Here is a 23,997-nt window from a genome sequence, read left to right on the forward strand (position 1 = left end):
AGTTATGGCCACCTTATAAAATTCAGGAGTACTTTAAAGAGAACTGTAGTGAAAAAATGTTAAAAAAAATAGAAGAAAGATCAAGAAATGATTGATATTCACCATGTAAATTGTTCATAGTGTTTAATCCACAATGAGCCTGCACGTAATCATCTTTACTACTGGAAGACAAGGAAAAAAAACAGACAGCACCAACTGCCTTTTTTTCCCCAGATACACATATGCTCAGAGGGAGATACTGGTTACTTGGCACTGGAAACAGCTGTTATTTCCCACAGTACAACAAGGCTCACATACCTAGGTGCTGACATCGCATCTCTGGGAGGTGTTTACTGTTTTACCACAATATTAGCCATTCAGACCCCCCCTGATGATCTATTCTAGAAAAGGTAAAGATTTGTCATGGGGAAAAGGGGTATCAGTTACTGATTGGGATGAAGTTCAATCCTTGGTTACGACCGCCTAACACCGACTGGCGGCGGGATAGTGGCAGCTACAGGACCGCCTAACGCCGATTTGGCATCAAGTCCTGTAGCTGCAGATTAGCGGGGGTCGCAGGCGCATCCCCTCTTGAGTGATGGAGCTCTGTAAACAGCCTGCCAATGGCGATCGTTGCTTGTAGGTTGTTAGAAGAAGAAGAAGAAATGCCGGTTTATATACTGTACTGGGGACAGCCCTGTCTCTTGGCTGTCCCCTGGAGCGGCTCACAAAGTGATCGCTCTCATAGGCTAATGCCGGTGAAGAAGGTGACTTTCTCTAATGCTGTGCAGGCGGAGTAGTTCTGTACCTGCACATTACACCACGGACAATGTGAGCTTGATTGACAGTGGCGCTCGTGCAGGCGCTGTAGAGGACGTCCTTGAGGTCGCCCTCTGCATCGGTGGGGACACAGGGTCGACAGCTGAGAGCGGAGCTGCGGTGTGGGATATGTCAGCTGCAAGGGGCTGGAGGAAGCCCTGGGTAAGCATAGCTATGTAGCACACAGCTATATGCTATGTTTATTACCTGTACTATCTATTGTTTGTTCTGTGTAAGTTATATGTATACATAACGTCTATTACAGCAATTTTAATTCACCACGGAAGATGGTGATGCAATTTAAATTAATAATCTCATTCATAAATGTCTTTTTTCTACTCTCTCCCTAAAGCAACTGAATCAAATGCCTTCACCAAGACTCCTCGCATCACATGTTACCTATGGAAATACTCCTAAAACTTTTCTTGAAAAGACCAAGGTATTGTGTGTGTGTGTGTGTGTGTGTGTGTGTGTGTGTGTGTGTGTGTGTGTGTGTGTGTGTGTGTGTATGTATGTATGTATTTTTTTTTTTTTTTCCCCCCCCCATGAATGGTTTTTAGCTACCTCTCAGAAAAGAAGCTTGAGGTAGGGGTTCACACTTACAATCGTGGCCAAAAGTTTTGAGAATGGCACCAATATTGATTTGCACACAAAGGTTGCTGCTTCAGCTTTTATGACGGCAATTTCCATGCACTCCAGAATGTTATGAAGAGTGATCAGATGAATTGGAAAGTCCATCTTTACCATGAGAATAAACTCAACCACTTCCTGTTCTATGATGTGAGCCTCACATCCAAATTGGTTACTGTAAACATTCTTTGATGTGAGACTCAAGTCCAGCACTAAAAACCACCCCGCTGCATTAAAGTGACAGTGTCACATTCAAAAAATAACGTGCTTTTTTTCACTCCAGATTAATTACTGTAACCCCTTGTGTCACCTATACTTGGCCTTTAAAGGGATACTGTAGGGGGGTCAGGGGAAAATGAGTTGAAGTTACCCGGGGCTTCTAATGGTCCCCCACAGACATCCTGTGCCCACGCAGCCACTCCCCAATGCTCCGGCCCCCGCTTCTGGTTCACTTCTGGAATTTCAGACTTTAAAGTCTGAATACCACTGCGCCTGCGTAGCTGTGTCCTCACTCCCGATGATGGCACCAGGAGTGTACTGCGCAGGCCCAGTATGGTTTGTACCTGCACCGTGCGCTCCTGGTGACATCAGGGGAAGTGAGGAAACGGCAACGCAGGCGCAGTGGTTTTCAGACTTTAAAGTCTGAAATTCCAGAAGTGAACCAGAGGCGGGGCCAGAGCATTGGGGAGTGGCTGCGCGGGCACAGGATGTCTGTGGGGGACCATTAGAAGCCCCGGGTAACTTCAACTCATTTTCCCCCAACCCCCACCCCCCCCCTACAGTATCCCTTTAAGATTCAGTGACACCTATAATGGCTTAATAGTCCAATTTTAGCTGCGCTCATTCATACGTCCTCAGGCTACTTCGCCGTTGCGGTCACCATTTGAGCATGAACACCTCAGAGAAACGATATAAAAAAAACATATGGCAGATAATAGTGCAGACTGTTTTGGCCACTGACACCCCTCTGGTGCGAACATATATACGCAGGCTTACTGACACAGTGAGGTATGGGATTTTGGGAACCGTCACCAGTTACAACCAAACACTCCCCTCCAGAAACTTATGTTCTCCCTGCTCACCGTCGTGTAGCTAGATATACACTTGTCCGATAGCCTCCTTTGCTCAGCAGTCTCCAATATGTCTCATCACCACTTGTTATCCCATTCAGTTTATGGTCCTTATGCAGTACCTTAAACAGTAACAATATCGCCAATGTGTAAAACCAATTGCTTTAATATCAATTAAAATAGTAATGCGCGTACATCATCACACTTTTCCATAAGCATATCACATAATTGTTACCGATCCCTTCATCCTGGGTTACGGCACCGCTCGTCTTTTGCCGTACTAGCGTCCTCCTCGCTGCTCTCCAGGGCGTGGCTGGAGAGCAGCGAGGAGGACGCTAGTACGGCGAAAGACGAGCGGTGCCGTAACCCAGGATGAAGGGATCGGTAACAATTATGTGATATGCTTATGGAAAAGTGTGATGATGTACGCGCATTACTATTTTAATTGATATTAAAGCAATTGGTTTTACACATTGGCGATATTGTTACTGTTTGAGGTACTGCATAAGGACCATAAACTGAATGGGATAACAAGTGGTGATGAGACATATTGGAGACTGCTGAGCAAAGGAGGCTATCGGACAAGTGTATATCTAGCTACACGACGGTGAGCAGGGAGAACATAAGTTTCTGGAGCGGAGTGTTTGGTTGTAACTGGTGACGGTTCCCAAAATCCCATACCTCACTGTGTCAGTAAGCCTGCGTATATATGTTCGCACCAGAGGGGTGTCAGTGGCCAAAACAGTCTGCACTATTATCTGCCATATGTTTTTTTTATATCGTTTCTCTGAGGTGTTCATGCTCAAATGGTGACCGCAACGGCGAAGTAGCCTGAGGACGTATGAATGAGCGCAGCTAAAATTGGACTATTACTTTGAAAACAGGACTGGTAACTGTGATTAGCGCGCACCACCTCTAATTGGCAAACTATATGTGATTTTAGCGCTGTATTACTTTGATTACGTGTTTTAACCTATAATGGCTGCCACCCATAGCGATCGAATGTGATCACTAAGGTAACAGCTCGTGGACTGAACACTGTACTGTATAGATGCATTGCTATGTTGTTGCCTAGCCATGCATCTATACAGCACTGGGGTCCCCAAACTGTGCGCCCTAGTGATTGCATGCAATTGCTACAGATGCACAGGCTGGTGATAATGGTATGCTTCATGCCCAGTGATGAAATATAATAATGCATTTATAAAAGAATATAAAAATAATGTATTTTGAAGTGTTTTAAAACTGTGGCAGTTGTCATGCAAAATTGGGAAGGGTAAAACATGAAAAATTTCATTTTGTGTTTTATCCCTTATTTTCCTTGATAAAGTGCCTGTGAAGTTAACCACTTCGCATCCCTGGGGTTTTCCCCCTAAAAAAACAGAACAATTTTCTACATTTCACACTCCTCCCATTCATTTGCCAATATCTGTATCACTACTTATCATACATAAATGATCTATTCCTAGTTTTTTCCGCCACCAATCAGGCTTTCTTTGGGTGGTACTTTTTGCTAAGAATTATATTATTTTCTATGCATTTTAAAGGGGACAAGGGGTAAAAAATGAAGAAAAGTCATTATTTCCCAGTTTTCAGCCATTATAGTTTGAAAATAAAAGTTGCTGCTGTAAGTTAAACCCACATTTTTTATTTTTCCATTCGATCTGGTTATTTCACCATTTAAAATCCAATCCTAGTACAATGTATGATGACAATAAATTATTTGGAAATAAAATGCATTTTTTCAGTTTGTGTCCGATTTTTACTTTATTTTTTTTCCTCCCTTTTATAATTCGATCCTCCCCCCAGTTAGCCAGAGGTGCACCTACATATTCCTCCCCCCCCCCCCCCCAGCTAGCAAGATGTGGATATTTATCTATTCACACCCCCCCCCCCCCCCAGCTGTCTGGATGTGTCTATTCCCCCCCTCCTCCATAGCCAGGTGTGTGTGTGTGTGTGTGTGCCCCTTTACCCCCCCCCCTTGTTGATCCTGTGTGTGTTGCTCCCCGACCATCCCCCCCCCCTCCCCCACAGAGCAGCGGTGTTTCTTCAATGATCCCCATCCATCCCCCCTTTGCAGAGATTGGCGGCGCAGGGAAGCTATGAAAAGTCTCACCTAACTTGTTCCTACGGCGGCGATCGGCTCCCCTCCATTCAGTACAGCTGACAGCCTCTATGTGCAGAATGGATCGGGTCCCGGCTTGATGACGTCATTAATCCGGGACCCGATCCATTCTGCACATAGAGGCTGTCAGCGGTACTGAATGAAGGGGAGCCGATCGCCGCCGCAGGAACAAGATTAGGTGAGACTTTTCATAGCTTCCCTGCGCCGCCGATCTCTGCAAGGGGAAGGGGGGGCGGGCGGGCCGGGGGGTTGTAATTACAGGGGATCGGGCTTGGGTGGGGAGATCGGACACCTGGGAGGGGATCCCTCATTAGTGTAGTTAGATGGAGGGTGGTTTATGAGCCCAGGTGCGTGCTAGCACGCACACTGTGCTCATTTAAAGGGGACAACTTATAATCACGTCATGTGGCTTTCACAAGCCACTTGCAATGATGTGATTATACTGTAGTTGGGACATGAACTGGTTAAACAATGCTTGGAAAAAGCCTAGATTGTCCTGAAAAAATATATATGTATCACTTTGATGGCATAGGTAATACAAAGTTATTGCTGTATGAATAGCGACACAGCCAGTTAGAATGGCATACAGAATGCTTTAAAAGGAGGGTGATGCTTCAAATCATTGTTCTTCCTCTGTTAACCATGTTACCTGTAAGGAAACGTGTGCAGTCATAATTGTGTTGCATAAACAGGACTTGACAGGATATTGCCGCTACTAAGACTGCACCTTAATCAACCATTCATCAGATCATCAAGAAGTTCAAGGAGAGCGGTTGAATTGTTGTGAAGAAGACTTCAGGGTGCCCAAGAAAGTCCAGCAAGTACCATGACCATCTATAAAGGTCAGGGGCGCCTCTAGCCTTTTTGTCACTCCAGGCAAGAAAATCTGTGTCATTTCCCCCCCCCCCCCCCCTTCCGTATGGCACCAACAGGTGTATATCAATGGCGTGCTAATAAAGATATTGCCAGGCCTTCTGGCATCCTCTGATATCCCAAAACTGGAACGTGGGGGGCATATTGTGCACACTGCTGCATAGAAGAGGGCATCATATCTGTGGATGGGGGTTGATGGCACACTGGTGCTTCTAGGAAAGGGGGATGGGTCGCTCTGCCTGTTGCTGGGAAAGAAGGGGGGGGGGGGGGGTGAATGACATTGGGTGCTGCTGGAAGGGGTGGAGTTACACTGAGTACTACTGGGTACAGGGGGTCCCAATGAGTGCTGGTGGGAGGAGGAGACTTACAATACCTCAAGGTGCAAACATATGTTGCTTTCAAACAGAAAAACTAAATACTGAGCCAGATTACGGAAATAAAATATTTATATGTAAGATACATGAATAAACCCTGCCAGCCTGAGCTTCTGATGAGAGGCAATGAAAGGAGCCAATATCAGAAATAATAGTGGGATGGGAGGAAGTCAGCACTAACAAGGCACCAGGTGGTCTCTCTCCACACAGAAGAAGCAGCCTGATAGACAGCAGGAGGGGACTGACAGATGTGACATGGACTTGCAGTTAGTGTTGCCTCTCAGAACAAACACTCCATACAAAGCCTCTCCTGCAGACAAATCAAACAGCACTCAGCACCCAATTGGGGAAAGTGGCTGCACAAATCTCCCTCTGCTCATGTATGACTTTGTCCACCATTGCACTACAGGCACAGACTCTTCCAGCTATAAAATACAGCCAGGCCCAGCCCAACACACAGAGAAACAACAAATGCCAATCATTAGCTGCTTATCAACTCGATCAGCTTCTAATGAGTTGTAAATCAGAGAAGCAATGGTGAGCCCCTGGAGAGCAGAGAGACTGTATGCAGATGATCTCCTGCTGCTCTCCCCAACAGAAAGGGGCCTACAGGACAGCCTGGCAGTACTGGAAAGTTTCTGCACCACATGGGCACTGCCCATCAACCCAAAGAAGACAAAAGTGATGGTGTTCCAGAGAAAAAATCTAAAAATGCCCACCTCTTCATTTATATTAAATGGCTGCCCACTGGAGACCACAAACAGTTACACCTACCTGGGGCTGGAAATTAACCAAACTGGGAGCTTTAAACCAGCAGTAGAGGCCCTGAAGGAAAAAGCCTGCAGAACGTTTTATGCCATCAGAAGGCAACTTTACCACCTAAAACCACCAGTGAGAGTCTGGGTAAAGATATTCAACAGCATCATCACCCCAATCCTGCTCTATAGCAGTGAGGTATGGGGCCCGGTCACCTACCCTGACCAATCAAAATGGGACTCCAGCCGAACAGATATCTTCCATCTAGAGTTCTGCAAGTATCTTCTCCAAGTCCATCGCAGCACTTCGAACTCAGCTTGCCGGGCAGAGCTAGGCAGATTCCCACTATGGCTGACTATCCAGCAGAGGGCGCTCTCATACTGGGCACATATACAGAGCAGCAACCCCAGCACTTACCACCATAAAGCCTCACTGAGCCAGGGTGGGGAGGCCATACCACGCTCTTTGAAACAAAACGTCAACAGCCAGCCCAGCCAAGACCACCAACACAGGCTGACAAAAGCCCAAATAAAAGGAATGATAGAAAGCTGCAAGGACCGATACCTAGAGGAATGGAGAAGTGACATAAAGAACTCCCAGAAACTCACTATCTACCAATCACTACAGAGGGAATACACAATGGCCCCATATCTGGAGAGGCTACACCACCACAAAGATAGACAGGCCTTGAGCCTGTACCGTCTGAGCGCCCACAACCTGGAGATAGAGACAGGACGACACAGACAGACATGGAAGCCCCGGGAGGAGAGACTGTGCAGGCAATGTGACCAGGGGGTCCTGGAGGATGAGGCCCACTTCCTGCTACACTGCAGCAAATATACACCGTTGAGGACCGCCCATTTCCAAAGACTCTCCGCCCACATTGCAGATTTCACAGATGAGGAGAGGAAACTCTATATCATACTGGGGGAAGAGGAAAAAACTGTGCAAATAGCTGCCCGATATGTCACGGCCTGCCACCAACTGAGAGGAACATGATAACACATGGACTGTATAACCCCATACTCCCCTCCCCTATGGACTGTATGCCTATACCCCCCTCCCCTATGGACTATATACCCCATCCCCCCCCCCCCCATACCATCCCGTACATCCTCCTATGGACTGTATACCCATGTCCTTCCCTTATTCCCACAATTCACCCCCCCCACCCCCCCCCCCCCCACACACACACACACGTTAATGTTCTATTTTGCTTTGGCAATGCTAAATTTATTTGGCCCTGCCAATAAAGCTTTTTTGGATTTGGATTTGGATATGCCCATACCTCTGGATGATCTGTTCTGGGACTTTGGCTCCAGTGAGTGCTGGTGGGGGGGGGGGGGGGGGGGGGGTCATAGCAGTCGCTCTATAGAGAGAGTGAAATGCTGAGGGTAACAGTCTGATCTCCCAGTCCTGGCAGGCAGCCTCGGATTAGCAGAGGGCTGTCTCCCAGCCATGGTCCTCCTTACCTGTCTTTCAAACCTCCCGCCAAGTCTCCTCACTTTGCAGGCAGGGGGCGAAGCATCTTCCCTCCAGCAGCCACGTGGTCCACCATCCAGTACACACAGACAGCCTGGGTTTAGAGGAGGAGGGGTGGAGAAGAGCAGTGCTGTTCTGCTGCTCTATTGGCTGAGGGAGGAGGAGCTGAAGCACTTCCTAGCACGTGGTGGGAGCTTGCCGAGTGCTGCCGTCGGCCGGGACTGCTCGGTTACAAACAAAATACATGGCAGCCAGTCAGCTCACGGTAGTAGCAGCAGGGGGAGGGGCACCTTTTGCCCTCACAGCGCCCCAGGCAGTTGCTTGTACTGCCTATTGGTAGAAGCGACCCTGATAATGGATTCAACTGTGGGATTGAGGTGCCACCAGTGCAGAGCTTGCTCAGGAATGGCAGCAAACAGGTGTTAGTGCATCCAGGGCCGGTTCTACCATTAAGGCAAAGGAGGCAGCTGCCCCAGGGCCCCAGAGCTTGTAGGGGCCCCCAGTGGCTACAAGAGGAAACATTTTTTTTTCAAATCGGCCTTATAGTTTTTGAGAAAATCGATTTTAAAGTTTCAAAGGAGAAAAAAAATACACATTTAAAAACCTGCCGACTTTAATGGTTAATAGCAAATCCACCTTAGATGCTACAAACCCTAAATTTGCAGGATATGTTAAGGAGATCATTAGGAATAAGAGGAAAAAACCAAATTTTCAAAAAGACCTTATAGTTTTTGAGAAAATCGATTTTAAAGTTGCAAAGGAAAAAAATACACATTTAAAAACCTGCCGACTTTAATGGTTAATAGCAAATCCACCTTAGATGCTAGAAACCCTAAATTTGCAGGATATGTTAAGGAGATCATTAGGAATAAGAGGAAAAAAACAAATTTTCAAAAAGACCTTATAGTTTTTGAGAAAATCGATTTTAAAGTTTCGAAGGAAAATAGTATACTTTTAAATGCGGTAAATGTCACTTTTAGTAGCAAACCTAACGGTAGTGTAATTTTACATGTATCAAAAGAAAGAGCAATACATTTCCAGACAGGGTTTCCAGGGGGTCCATACGCAGCCGCAGCGCTTTGGCCAGGGATCGCTATACAGCCGCAATATGGCTGTATGAAGATCCCTGGCATTTTTTCCTATTTTCCCTTTTTTTTTTTTTATGTTTAGAGTGTGGGAATTTTTAAAAAAAAAATTATGTGGGGTCCCCCCTCCTGAAACTTTTTAACCCCTTGTCCCCCATGCAGGCTGGGGTAGCCAGAATGTGGAGCTCCGACCGATTGGGGCTTCACACCCTGACTATACCAGCTGCAAAAAAGGTCCCTAATGCTGGGAATACATGATGCGTTTTTGCGTTCGTTTTTGCCGTCGTTTTCGCTTTCGATCGATTCTACTCTCGCTTCACTGCTCGATTCCCCTCTCGATTCCTTATCTTTTCTTATCAATTACATTCACTTGAATGAGGAGAATCGAAACGAAAGTAGAATCGACCAGATCCAACAGGTTGGAATTTATCTATCGAACCCATCTATCTAAAGTAAAAACTTAACGTGTATTCCCAGCATTAATGCCGATTTTTGTTCCAGGGTATCTGTTGGGGGGGGGAGGGCAGGTTTATTTTGCTCTGGGGCCCCATTGTTGCTTAAAACGGCCCTGCCTGCCAGCAAAAGACACGGAAGCGAACTATATTTGCCCATTTTACCTTATAGTTCGCTTCAGTGCTCCCAAGTAATCCGCCGCATCCCCGCCGCTAAACAAGGGCTGCAGACCCCCAAATCCCCCGCGCAAACATCCACGACTGCGCTGAGGGGCAGAGCTTCCAGCTGTAGCTCTGCCCCTCCTGACGTCAATCGCCGAATGGATCGCCGCCTCTCCCCCGCCCCTCTCTGTGGAGGAAGAGTGAGAGGGGCGGGCAGAGGCGGCGATCCGCCGCGGTGGACGTCAGCTTCAGCTCTGCCCCTTCCAGGAAATGCCGGCGGATTGCCCCCCGGGGCGATTTGGGGGCTCTGCAGCCCTCGTTTTGCAGCGGGGACACGTGAACTCCCTTATGCGGCCCAGCCTCATCCTGACTTTGCCTCCTGCGGCCCCCGGGTAAATTGAGTTTGAGACCCCTGATCAAACGAAAGCGCAATAAATTTCCTGATGGGGTTTCCAGGGGGTCTATACACAGCCGCAGCGCTTTGGCCAGGGATCGCTATACAGCCGCAATATGGCTGTATGAAGATCCCTGGCATTTTTTTCTATTTTCCCAATTTTTTTTTTATGTTTAGAGTGTGGGAATTAAAAAAAAAAAAAAAAAAAAAAAATTATGTGGGGTCCCCCCCCTGAAACTTTTTAACCCCTTTTCCCTAATGCAGGCTGGGATAGCCAGAATGTGGAGCTCCGACCGATTGGGACTTCACACCCTGTTATACCAGCTGCAAAAAAGGTCCCCTAATGCCGATTTTTGTTCCGGGGTATATGTTGGGGGGGCCCCCCAGGTTTATTTTGCCCTGGGGCCCCATTGTTGCTTAAACCGGGCCTGAGTGCATCTGCATGCATAGTGAGGCAAAGACTTTTGGAGCATGGCCTCGTGTGGTGTCAAGGGCAGCAAGAAGCCACTTCTCTCCAAGAAAAACATCAGGGACAGGCTGATAGTCTGCAAAAAGTACAGGGATCGGACTGCTGAGGACTGGGGAAAAGTCATTTTCTCTGATGAAGCCCCTTTCCAAATGTTTGGTGCATCTGTTAAAATGGCTGTGTGGAGAAGAAAAGGAGAGTGCTACCATCAGTCCTGTCTGATGCCATCAGAAACGCATTCTGAGACCATTTATGAGTGAAGCCACTTCTCATACAAGAAAGTATGTTCACTTAAAATTTGCCTATGAATAGTTTGGTGAAGAACCATGCATTTTCCAGCAAGATAGAGAACTGGGCCATAAGGCCCAAGCAGAGCCGGATTAAGGCCAAATGGGGCCCTAAGCAAAGTTGCAGATTTGGGCCCCCTCCCTCAACCCCTTCTGCTCCCCCACCCATATAACACACACACACACACACACATACACACACACACACACACACACACACACACACACACACACACACACACACACACACACACACACACCTAGAACACACACACACACATAATACATGCATACATACACAATACATGCATATACACACACACACACACACACACAATACATACATACACACACCTAGAACACACACACACACACACACACACAATACATACATACTTACACACGCACACCTAGAACACACACACACACACACACACACACACATAATAAATGCATACATACACAATACATGCATACACACACATAATACACACACACACACAATACATACATACACACACGCACACCTAGAACACACACACACACACATATTACATGCATACATACACAATACATGCATACACACACACATAATACATACACACACACACACACACACACACACACACACACACACAATACATACATACACACACCTAGAACACACACACACACACACACACACACACACACAATACATACATACACGCACACCTAGAACACACACACATAATACATGCATACATACACAATACATGCATACACACCCATAATACATACACACACACTATTACACACAATACATACATACACACACCTAGAACACACACACACACACACACACACACACACACACACACACACACACACACACACACAATACATGCATACATACACAATACATGCATACACACACGTAATACACACACACACACACACACACACACACACACACACACACACACACACACACACACACACACACACACGAACACACACGAACACACACGAACACACACACATATACTGTATATATATATATAAGACAAAAATGCCAACATGCTACTATAGTTCAGAAGAAGCTTAAACTTGCACAGGACAAGACATTACACAACTATTGGTTGCTGTAGCTAGCTGCAATGCATGTTAGGGTGTCCAGAGTGCATGGGGTGAATTGTGTGTACTCACTAAGGGGAGACATACTCCCAAAGCACCACCAGAACAGAAGGCATGTTTCAGCAGCTGGGAAGATAGCAGTGCTTCCGGTCTATTCCTAGAGCAATGGAAGAAGCTGGCTCTGGTTACCCAGGCAATCACACACCATAGCCGTGGAAGAAGAATGCCTGGAATGCACAGGGACATTACACGTAAGGCAGACTGATTCTTGGAGGTCCAGGTCACGAGTCTGCTTGTACAGGACCACAGCTCCATCCCTATGTCACGCTGAGACTCAGGGCAGGAGGAGAGCATAGCCAGGCAGTCAGCTGTGATCAGGCAGCACATGTATATGGTGAGAGCACACAGGAAAGGTGGATCAGGTTACTTACTGCAGATAGTGGCTCCAGCCTGCCACAATCCACCCATGCCCAGCAACGGAGACCCTGGATCACCCCCAGCACACCCCTAACTCACAGACCCATCACACTGGCCAAGGTCTGCCTGAAGGAGGAACAAGGGTCACCTGCCAGTAGATAAGCAATACCCGATCCCTTCCAACAACTCACAGCAGAAGAGGTGCCCTCTTCTGCTGTGTGTGTGCCACACATCTCTGCCAAAAATGCCACAGCTACCTTTCCTGCTGATCAGATCTCGCAGCTTCCTCTGTTTTCCCCAAATGCTCTCTGCTTCCTCCTGCTGCTGTCACAACACACGTTGCCTGTTCCCGCTCTTGAGAGGGCCACTCATGATGAGGTCAGCAGCCAGCTTCAGCCAGCCACAGTGAGCAGCACTGATGCGATGCACGCTGTCTCTGTGCCGGCTGGAGAGCGTCTCCTCACCATGGCAACGGAAGCCGTGCAGCTTGTTTTTGGAAAGAGATGGATCAACATCAACACAGCAGCAGGCAGTTAAAAAAGATACAGGAAGGATTACATGCTGATGGGGCTTCTTAGCCGCAGCAGCAGGCATGAAAAAGATATAGGAATACATGCTGATGGGGCCCTTTAGACCTTTATAAGGCCCTAATCAGATGCTTGTTTTGCCTGGTTGATAATCCGGCCCTGGGCCCAAGTGATAACTAAGTGGCTTGAGTAAAAAAAAAGACATTTTAGGACCATGACCAGAAAACTCCCCAGATCTTAATCCTATTGGGAATTTGTGGTCAATCCTCAAGAGGCAGTTGGGCGAACACAAATCCACAAATTCTGATAAACTCCAAGCATTGATTATGAAAGAAAGAAATGTCATCAGTCAGGATTTAGCCCAGAAGTTGATTGACAGCATGCCAGAGCAAATAGTAGTGGTCTTAAAAATAAAGGGCCATCACTGCATAAACTTGGTGTGATTATCAATAAAAGCCTTTAAAACTTATGAAATGCTTGTAATTCTAGTTACTTAAATACACCATAGTAACCACTGAAAAAAATCTTAGGAAACTGAAGCAACCTTGTGACAACTGACAACCAGTATTTGTGCTATTTTCAACACTAATGGCCAGGACTATACACATCCACTACAGACTCTGAATGCTAAAGCTTTTGAATACTATGAACAGATTGGGCATGCCTCACAAAGCTTTTTCATCTGTTTTCCTCTGTTTTCACCTTCTCTGTTACATTTTTAAGCTCCCAAAAAGCAAAAATAGAATATAATTAAGGCAAGCAAAGTAATATTGAAATTCAGTTAATCAGGCGCAACTTCCTTTGAGTGATTATTTTGCTTGTAAATTTGCTAAAAGGTTATTTTTTATCAATTATGTGATAAATAAGTCATTTATGAGATTCTTTGTGAATAAAGCGCATTGTGTAGGCAAGCTCTCATACTACAGCAAAGTGGTAAAATTGGCCAATCATTAGCCAATCAAAATTACATGTATGTACCAGTCGCCAGTTTTAGGCAGTGTTTACAAACAAAAAACATGGCCGCTAACCAGGAAGTGGTGTGTGTGTGTGTGGTCTGGGATTCTCAGTTTCTCAGCAGGTGACAGGCAGCTCCCTCCCCCCCTCAGCCTCACAAACTGTATCACAGACAAGCTGAAACTGAGAGCAGAGACGCTGTCTGTGAGGAGTAAACAAAGCACACAGAGCCTGCAGGGGGCGTGCATAACTTGTATTCATTACAACAGAGGCAGCCCATTCTCCCTGGGTCAACAAAGCTTCAAAAAGAGAAGATTAGATATATTACAGAGACAGTGCAACCAGAAAAGGCTGCAGTAATCCAGACCACATTAGAACAGGTATAGGAACTTATAGGATAGAAGAAATAAGGTCGAAAAATGTGTTACTTTTTAATTATTGGCATCAATAATGTGAGAATGGAAGAGGTTTATCAATCAAATAAATCTGGCTGTTTGTTCCTCCACCCCCTTTTCTGAATTTTAACCCCAGTCACCCAATGACAAACTTTACCAGGTTTGATGCCTCTTGAATTAAGAGTGTTAGGATAGCAGCAATTTATATATTTCCAGTGAAAATCAATAGGTGAATTTTGATTGGCTGTTGTAGGCTCTACACTCAGTCACCAACTGTGCCATGTTTGAGAACCCTGCCACTAACAGTGTAAGAATGACTGCAGTTTATATTTTTCCATTTAAAATGAATGGCTAAAGTTTGATGCTGTTTTATGCTCTGCCCAATTTCCCTGAATTTTTAACCAAGGGACCAACTGTGCCAAAGTTGGGGACTCTGTCTTCATTACTGTGAGAGTGGCAAGCCTTCTAAATATTCCCACTAAGGTCAATGGGTGAAGTCTGGCTGTTTGTGGTTTACCCCCAAGTGTGTGTGGTGGGGGGGGGGGGGATTTGAGACCCCCCCCCGAACATATCTTCCCATGTAGTAAGGGATCTGTGTGCCAAGTTTTGTCAAGGAATGACAAATTCCAAGACACACAATGAATAACAGATTCAAAGACACAAAAGAGTGAAAGAGCCTTGCCCCTGTGAGCTCACAATCTAAAGGAATTGGGGGGAGGGGGGGGGGGGAGATGAGGTAGTATACAATGTGTGTACCAAGAGACAGAATGGTTTAAGGTTATCTAGTAAGGACTAGAGTATACCTTTGGTGAGAGGTTGGAGGGGGAATGGCCTAGATTACAGTGAGTTTTTTTTGAGGGAGTGCTTATAGGACAACTGAACTGAAAGGGATATGGAGGCTGCCATATCTATTTCCTTTTTAAGCAATACCAGTTGTCTGGCAGCCCTGCTGGTCTATCTGGCGACAGTAGTGTCTGAATGACACCAGAAACAAGCATGCAGCTAATCTTGTCAGATCTGACAATGTCAGAAACACCTGATCAGCACATGCTTGAGTAGGGTCTATGGCTTAAAAAGGCAGAGGACCAGAAGGCTAGCCAAGCAACAGGTATTGTTCAAAAGGAAATAAATATGGCACCTCCCATAGTCTTACTTATTACCATTGTCCTTTTTAAAGATTTTAAAGGTTTGAGATTGGCAGATGTGTTTTGGAAGGAGTTTCCAGATGACGGATGAGGCACATGAAAAATCTTGTATACATGAATGCCAGGAGGTGATTCTAGAGGAGGACAAAGGTCATGTTCAGGTCTGAGACTCTGGTTGGGTTGGTATCTGAAAACTAGTGAGGAGATGTACAAGGGAGAAAGATTGGAGAGCTTTGTAGGTTAAGTGTTTGAACTAGACTCTCTGGTAAATTGGCAGCGAATGAAAAGCTTGACAGAGAGAAGCAGCAGAGGAAAAGCAAGAAGAAAGATTGAGTTGAGCAGCAGAGTTCAGAACAGATCAGAGGCAGGCTCCAGATTTCTGGATAGGCCACAAAGTCCATGGCCTTGGGCACTGAAAAAAAAACAAAACAGAAGGCCAGCAGGACTTTAGAGAGAAAAGGCCATATGTCAAAGTAAATCTTTTCTTTAGGTCCAAAGCCGCCGTGCTTTACTGTACACACAACCAGAATTCAAGAGCTCTGTGCATCTTCCTTACTTGCTGATATGCGACAAGACAGTCACAGCTTGTCCGCAGCATGTGGCCTGGGCCATGCAAAGTTTGCTCAGCCCTGAAGTAGCTGAGAAGAAAATTGTAACCAGATACCCTTCATATGGGGCTGAACTACGGAATATGTTCTTTTCAGCAAGCAGATGGCTTTTCTGTTTGGTAAATGACCAGTTACCACACTCAGTAAAGACAACCTAATCTCTGGAGTTATTCAAATCCAGACTTAAAAGCCACCTGTTCAGCCTGGAATTTGTAGACTTATAGAATTCTTCCTCTTTACCAAAATGTACCAAAATGTAGCTATTTACCAATCACATTGAGTCCTACAAGAGAAAAATGCTTTACAAATGTTTTGTTGTTAATCTGTCTTATGATTGAAATGCTGCCTTTATTGCTATGTCTTTATTTTACTGATTTTTTTTTTTTTTTTCTTTTTCTTTACTGATGTTTTGGGTAACATGGTGCAACGCTCTACATTTAACCTCCTGAGCGGTATGGACGAGCTCAGCTCGTCTATCACCGCCGGAGGCTGCCGCTCAGGCCCTGCTGGGCCGATTTTCTTCAAATAAAGTGCAGCACACGCAGCCGGCACTTTGCCAGCCGCGTGTGCTGCCTGATCGCCGCCGCTCTGCGGCGATCCGCCGCGAGCAGCGGCGAAAGAGGGTCCCCCCAGCCGCCTGAGCCCAGCGTAGCCGGAACAAAAAGTTCCGGCCAGCGCTAAGGGCTGGATCGGAGGCGGCTGACGTCAGGACGTCGGCTGACGTCCATGACGTCACTCCGCTCGTCGCTATGGCGACGATCTAAGCAAAACAAGGAAGGCCGCTCATTGCGGCCTTCCTTGTTTATTCTGGGCGCCGGAGGCGATCGGAAGAACGCCTCCGGAGCGCCCTCTAGTGGGCTTTCATGCAGCCAACTTTTAGTTGGCTGAATGAAATAGTTTTTTTTTAATTAAAAAAAAACCCTTCCGCAGCCTCCCTGGCGATCTCAATAGAACGCCGGGGAGGTTAAAATGAGCCAGCAAGCAGTCCATATTGAGGATAAAGGATGGTGCCATAAATTCCTCTGGGGGAAGGGGGGTCATCTCTTTCTGTTTAAGATTTAGGAGATCAGGGAGGAGAAGGAATGAAGAGCGGCTGACCTGCTATACTATCTAAAAGCTGAAGTTCTATAGTGGAGCTGATATTCCTGTGAATGTGTGCTGCACAGGAAAACTTTATATTCACAGTGGCACTGATCACTGAAGCCTATCTGTCCCAGGATGATCAGGACACAGTAGAGGCCTCATTCCTAAAATTCCTCCCCTTCTCCCTCCCTGCAAAGTCGCAAACAGAAGAAAACACAGGGTTAACACTCTCCTACTCTCTGCTTCCTGCATCGTGTCTCTATTGCCACAGGGCATCACGTGACACACCATCAGGATGTTTCAGCTTATTACATGCTGACATGTCCTGACAGCATGTCATGTGATGCCCTGTTGCCATGGAGATGCAATGCTGGGATCAGCAGTCAGTTGAGTTTTAACCCACTCGTATTGCCCATGCATGACTGCAGGGAAGGGGGGAGGGAGAGGAATCCGGCCACCTATCTGGAGTTTGCCCAGCACTGAGCTAGTTGATGCTTTTTTGATAGCTGAGCAACAGGTCTCTGATTACAGTAGAACACAAAGGGAGATTAACACTGCTCTGGCTGCCTTCAGCTTTGCTACTTCACTACAAAGGGCTTTATTGCTCTGACAATAAATACAATCATATTTCAGAGGAGAGGAAACATACTGTATTTTTTGACTATCAGTCTCACATTTTCTCCCCCAAAAGTGGGGGAAAAGTCACTGCGCCTTATAGTCTAAATGCAGGGAGTTCCAGACTTGTGAACGCCTGCCAATACAAACTCCAACCCACCGCAGTGCCGGGGACTCCCTGTACTGTGCCCATGCAGAGGAAGACACAGGGACAGAAAGGGGCATAGAGGAGGACAGAGGTGAACACATGGGGGACAGAGGACAAAGGGAGTAACAGAAGGTACAAGGGTGCATAAGGTGCAAAGTGGGCAATCCACAAGATGCCTCTTCACCATGGATGCACCAGGTTTAGTGTGTGTCATTTTCTTTTCTTTTTTTTTTTTTTCCCTGGTTTTTGTCCTCTAAATCTAGGTGCATCTTACGGTCAGGAGCTTTTTTATAGTACAAAAAATACGGTACACACACCTACACGAGTCATTAATGCCTGGTACACAGCATGCAATTTACCATCAGGGTCAAAGCGATTTTTCTATGGAAGCAATCAGAAAACTGATTAGAAAAACGATCCAAAATCAGATTGGACCTGTTGGAAATTATCAATTCAACCCGTTGATAACGGGTAATTGCATTGCGTGTACCAGGCATAAAATAGGCTTTTCCTCCTGCAATCCTGTGATCGCTAGTCAGGGCGTTGGACAAAATGATATTGTGGAGGGGAGATTGGAAAGTACAAATCCGGCCCTGATTGGAAAACTGCCAATCTGTTAGTTGGTAAACCACAAAGAAGTATATTACAAGAGTCCAAATGAGATATTATGAGAGCATGTACTAACATTTTAGTAGTACTACCCGATCTTAAAGAAACTCTGTAACTACAAAAAGTTCCCCTGGGGGGTACTCACCTCAGTAGGGGGAAGCCTCCGGATCCGAATGAGGCTTCCCCTGTCCTCCTGGGTCCCATGGTGGTCTTGCTGTGCCCCTTAAAACAGCGGGCATGTAAATAATTACCTCCCCGACTCCAGCGCAGGCGCAGTATCCGCTCTCCGCTTGGAGATAGGCGGAAATACCCGATCGCTGTCGGCCCGCTCTACTGCACAGAAGCAAGTCTCCTGCGCCTGCGTAGTAGAGCGTACCCGACAGAGATCGGGTATTTCCGCCTATCTCCATACAGTTTGCCGCAACAGCACCTCCACTGGAGCCAGGAAAGGTAAATAAATCAGCGCTTATCAGCGCTTGTCAGCCTTGTCGAGGGAGGATTCTGGGACACTTCGGGGGAGCTAGCGCTGAACTACCTGCAGCTACAGCGGAGGGGGAAGCCTCATTGGGACCCTGAGGCTTCCGCCTACCGAGGTGAGTACCCCCGGGGACCTTTTTTTTTGTTACAGAGTCTCTTTAATAAGGCCAAATTGAAAGGGGGAAAAAAACATCTTCTTTGCTTTATAAATATGGCATTGTTAAAGTGGTGTCAATGGTAAAACAGCGCAGTATCTGGTAAGTATCATTTCCAATATTAGTGATGGTGAACACGTTTGAGACAGCTTTGGACACCGTTTGGTGATTTGACGTCATTCTTAATCCTTTTTATGATTGTAGAGACCTGCGCTGTTTTACCATTGACATTACACTGTTCTCTCACAGTGGCGGTCATTTTTAATTTCCTGTTGGTGCTGATTGTGTTTTTACATTGATTGTAAATGTGGTGATCTGGATTTGAAAAGTAGAAAGTAATGTTTTAGGGCCTGTTTCCACTAGAGTGAATCTGCATGCATTTCCTGAATGCAGATTCGCATAGACAACACAAGTGGATGGGCCTGTTTCCACTTGTGCGGGATTCGGTGCGGTTTGTCGTGCAGAAAAAATCTGCACAGCAGACCCATCAGAATTCGCACGCCGCACACCCGCATGCCATTCGTCAGTAATGTAACTAAATAGGAAAACCGCAAGCATTTTAGTCTTGTGGTTTTCCCGGTGCTTCCGCTTGTAAACCCATGTCAATGCTTGCCGGCATTGACATGGTTAAAATTGTGTCGTGAAAATCCGCATAAACGGCAACGAAACCGCATGCGGATTTGTTGCCACGATTTTCCCATCGAAATCGCGCCGCACTAGTGGAAACGGGCCCTTAAAGTTGTATGTTTTTTGTTTTTAAGCTAATTGGTCTGTAAACATGTAACACAATGATGTCAATGACAACCAAAATTTTGTGTATACATTGCTGCAGTTAAATAACTCAAAACGGACAAGTGAATTTTATTTGTAAAAACTGAAATGCTATTTATGTTACAGATTTTGTTGATCCTTCGAAATCCAAAGGACACAGCTGTCTCTTTTTTCCATTTCACTAACAAAAATCCGGTGCTTCCTACATATGAATCCTGGGACTTGTTCTTAAGGGACTTTATAAATGGAAATGGTAACATTTGAGTGTGTGTTTTAAAATGAACACTAATATAGAGAACTACACCAATCATTAGTTGACCAGTTTTCATAAACTTCATGACCTGCTGTCATGGACCCATATAAGGCCAGATTTTATTTTATTAATTATAGCCTTTGCTTCCATTAACTTATTATTGATATTAAAGGAAAACTGAAGTAGTATTAAGTATATGGAGGCTGATCTATATGTGTATATACATAATTTAACTAACTAGTTCTACCCAGATACCCGTAAGGCAGAATGTCTGGATTTATAAAGAAAATATTTACTCATAGTTATGCGCAGTTATCCTAGTTTGTGCACCGCCTGGGTGAATCAAATCTCACTGCTGTTGTGAAACCTTCCTTCTTGCACCTAAGGAACACTGCAAAAATGAAGCACCTCATACCTCAAACAGATCTTCCAACCCTAGTTCATGCCGTCATCACATCAAGGCTGGACTGCTGCAATGCTCTCTATACAGGCCTTCCAAACAAAGACCTGCACCACCTGCAATTAGTACAGAATGCAGCTACAATGCTTTTAACCTCCTGAGCTTTACGCCGTTATGCAACTTTGTGCCCTCCCCCCCCCCCCCCCCCCCGCTGAATAAATGTGCTGTAATACCTGCAAAACCTTCTGCTTGCACTAGGCTAGCTAGTAAATGAGTCCTGCACCCTCCGATCCCCGCCGCTCCTCCATTTATACATTACCACGCCTGGATCCAGCGATCGGCACAGCCTCTCCGGACAGCTCCGGTCTTCACTATGGGGAGGATCGCTCATGACATTGCCGACGTCATGGGCAAACCCGATCCTCCCCATAGAGAGACCGGAGCTGTGCCGGGAGGCTGCGTGGTCGCTGGATCCAGGGGGGTTAAGTATAAACGGGGGGGATCACAGGGGAGCGGAGGGTGCAGGGCACATTTACTAGCTAGCCTAGTGCTAGCAGAATGTTTTGCAGGTATTAGAGCACATTTATTCAGCGGGGGGCACTCAGGAGGACAGATAGCGGTATGCCCGTCACTGTGTTAGGCATACCGCTAAGGAGGTTAACAAGCCAACCCTGACATTACATAGTTACATATAATTACATAGTTACTTGGGTTGAAAAAAGACATACGTCCATCGAGTTCAACCAGAGAACAAAGTACAACACCAGCCTGCTCCCTCACATATCCCTGTTGATCCAGAGGAAGGCGAAAAACCCTCACAAGGGATGGTCCAATTAGCCCCAAAAGGGAAAAAATTCCTTCCTTCCAGATGGCAATCAGATAAAATCCCTGGATCAACATCATTGGGCATTCCTAGTAATTGTAGCCATGGATGTCTTTCAACGCAAGGAAAGCATCTAAGCCCCCTTTAAATGCAGGTATAGAATTTGCCATAACTACTTCCTGTGGCAACGCATTCCACATCTTAATCACTCTTACTGTAAAGAACCCTTTCCTAAATAAATGGCTAAAACGTTTTTCCTCCATGCACAGATCATGTCCTCTAGTCCTTTGAAAAGGCCTAGGGACAAAAAGCTCATCCGCCAAGCTTTTATATTGCCCTCTGACGTATTTATACATGTTAATTAGATCCCCTCTAAGGCGTCTTTTCTCTAGACTAAATAAACCCAGTTTATCTAACCTTTCTTGGTAATTGAGATCTTCCATCCCACGTATCAATTTTGTTGCTAGTCTCTCCACCTGCTCTAAAACTGCAATATCTTTTTTGTAATGTGGTGCCCAGAACTGAATTCCATATTCCAGATGTGGCCTTACTAGAGAGTTAAACAGGGGCAATATTATGCTAGCATCTCAAGTTTTTATTTCCCTTTTTAATGCATCCCAAAATTTTGTTAGCTTTAGCTGCAGTGGCTTGGCATTGAGTACGATTATTTAACTTGTTGTCGATGAGTACTCCTAAGTCCTTCTCCAAGTTTGATGTCCCCAACTGTATCCCATTTATTTTGTATGGTGCTATACCATTGGTACGACCAAAATGCATGACTTCACATTTTTGAACATTGAATTTCATCTGCCATTTATGTGCCCATATAGCCATCCTATCCTGATCCTGTTGCAATATGTCCCTATCTTCCTGTGAGTTGATGATTCTGCACAATTTTGTGTCATCTGCAAAAATAGCAACATTGCTTACTACTGCATCTACTAGGTCATTAATAAATAAACTGAAGAAGAGCACTGGATCCAGTACTGACCCCTGTGGGACCCCACTGCTAACAGTCACCCATTTTAAATATGATCCATTGACTACAACTCTTTGTTTTCTATCCATTAGCCAGTTCCCTATCCATGCCCTCAGACTCTTCCACAGTCCTTGCATCCTCAACTTTTGCACCAGACTTTTGTGTGGAACAGTGTCGAAGGCCTTTGCAAAGTCCAAGTATATCACATCTACAGCATTCCCAATATCCACATTAGTGTTCACTACCTCATAAAAGCTGAGCATGTTAGTCAAACAGGACTTGTCTTTAGTAAACCTATGTTGATGCTGAGAAATAAGATTATTTTCTACTATGAAGTCATGTATAGTATCTCTTAGTAACCCCTCAAATAGTTTGCATACAACTGATGTTAAGCTTACAGGTCTATAATTTCTTCGATATGTTTTCTTGCCCTTCTTAAATAATGGGAAAACACGAGCTGTACGCCAATCCACTGGGACTCTGCCAGTTGAAAGAGAGTCACAAAAGATTAGATAAAGGGGTTTATCTATAACTGAACTTAATTCCCTTAGGACCCGAGGATGCATGCCATCCAGGCCAGGTGCCTTGTCTAGTTTTAATTTATTTAGTCTTGTCTTCACTTCTTCCTGCTTTAAGTTTTTAATATTACAGTTGGAAGATTGAGACTCTTCTGCATCTGTAATTTGCACCTGTGATGTTCCCCTTGTGAAGACAGAAGCAAAGAAAACATTTAATAACTCTGCCTTATCTTGGTCATCAGGGCCGGCGCTACCATAGAGGCAAAGGAGGCAGCTGCCCCAGGGCCCCAGAGCTTGTAGGGGCCCCCAGTGGCTACAAGAGGAATAAAAAAATTCAAATCGGCCTTATAGTTTTTGATAAAATCTATTTTAAAGTTTCAAAGTAAAAAAGTATACTTTTAAATGCGGTAAATGTCACTTTTAGTAGCAAACCTAACGGTAGTGTAATTTTACATGCATCAAAAGAAAGAGCAATAAATTTCCTAACGGGGTCTCCAGGGGGTCTATACGCAGCGCTTTGGCCAGGGATCGCTATACAGCCGCAATATGGCTGTATGAAGATCCCTGGCATTTTTTCCTATTTTCCCAATTTTTTTTTTTTATGTTTAGAGTGTGGGAATTTTTTTTTATTTTTTTTAAATTATGTGGGGTCCCCCCTCCTGAAACTGGAGGCTGGGATAGCCAGAATGTGGAGCTCCGACCGATTGGGACTTCACACCCTGACTATACCAGCTGCAAAAAAGGTCCCCTAATGCCGATTTTTGTTCCGGGGTATATGTTGGGGGGGGGCCCCAGGTTTATTTTGCCCTGGGGCCCCATTGTTGCTTAAACCGGCCCTGTTGGTCATCCACCATTGAGTTCCCACCCCCATCCTTTAGGAGTCCAATACAGTCAACCTTTCTTTTTTTTTAGAGTTGATGTACTTGTAAAACTTCTTTGGGTTAGATTCGATATCCCTAGCGATTTGATTTTCAGCTTCAATCTTTGCCAGCCTAATTTTTTTTTTTTTACAACTTTTATTGTACTCCTTATAATTGCTTAAAGCGGAAT

The 23,997-nt window shown here is 45.4% G+C and overlaps 1 protein-coding gene across 1 annotated transcript in view; it reads left to right on the forward strand.

The window, feature by feature from the left end:
* The window catches only part of LOC137504051 (sulfotransferase 6B1-like), a 68,555-nt gene that overhangs the window by 23,934 nt on the left and 20,624 nt on the right, over positions 1–23,997 (forward strand). The window contains exons 3-4 of the mRNA XM_068231975.1: positions 1,151–1,237; positions 20,101–20,227. Coding sequence (XP_068088076.1) covers positions 1,151–1,237; positions 20,101–20,227 — 214 coding nt within the window. The remainder of the gene's footprint in view (positions 1–1,150; positions 1,238–20,100; positions 20,228–23,997) is intronic.

The sequence above is a fragment of the Hyperolius riggenbachi genome, chromosome 4, assembly GCF_040937935.1.
Source record: "Hyperolius riggenbachi isolate aHypRig1 chromosome 4, aHypRig1.pri, whole genome shotgun sequence".
In the NCBI taxonomy this organism is placed as follows: Eukaryota; Metazoa; Chordata; class Amphibia; order Anura; family Hyperoliidae; genus Hyperolius; species Hyperolius riggenbachi.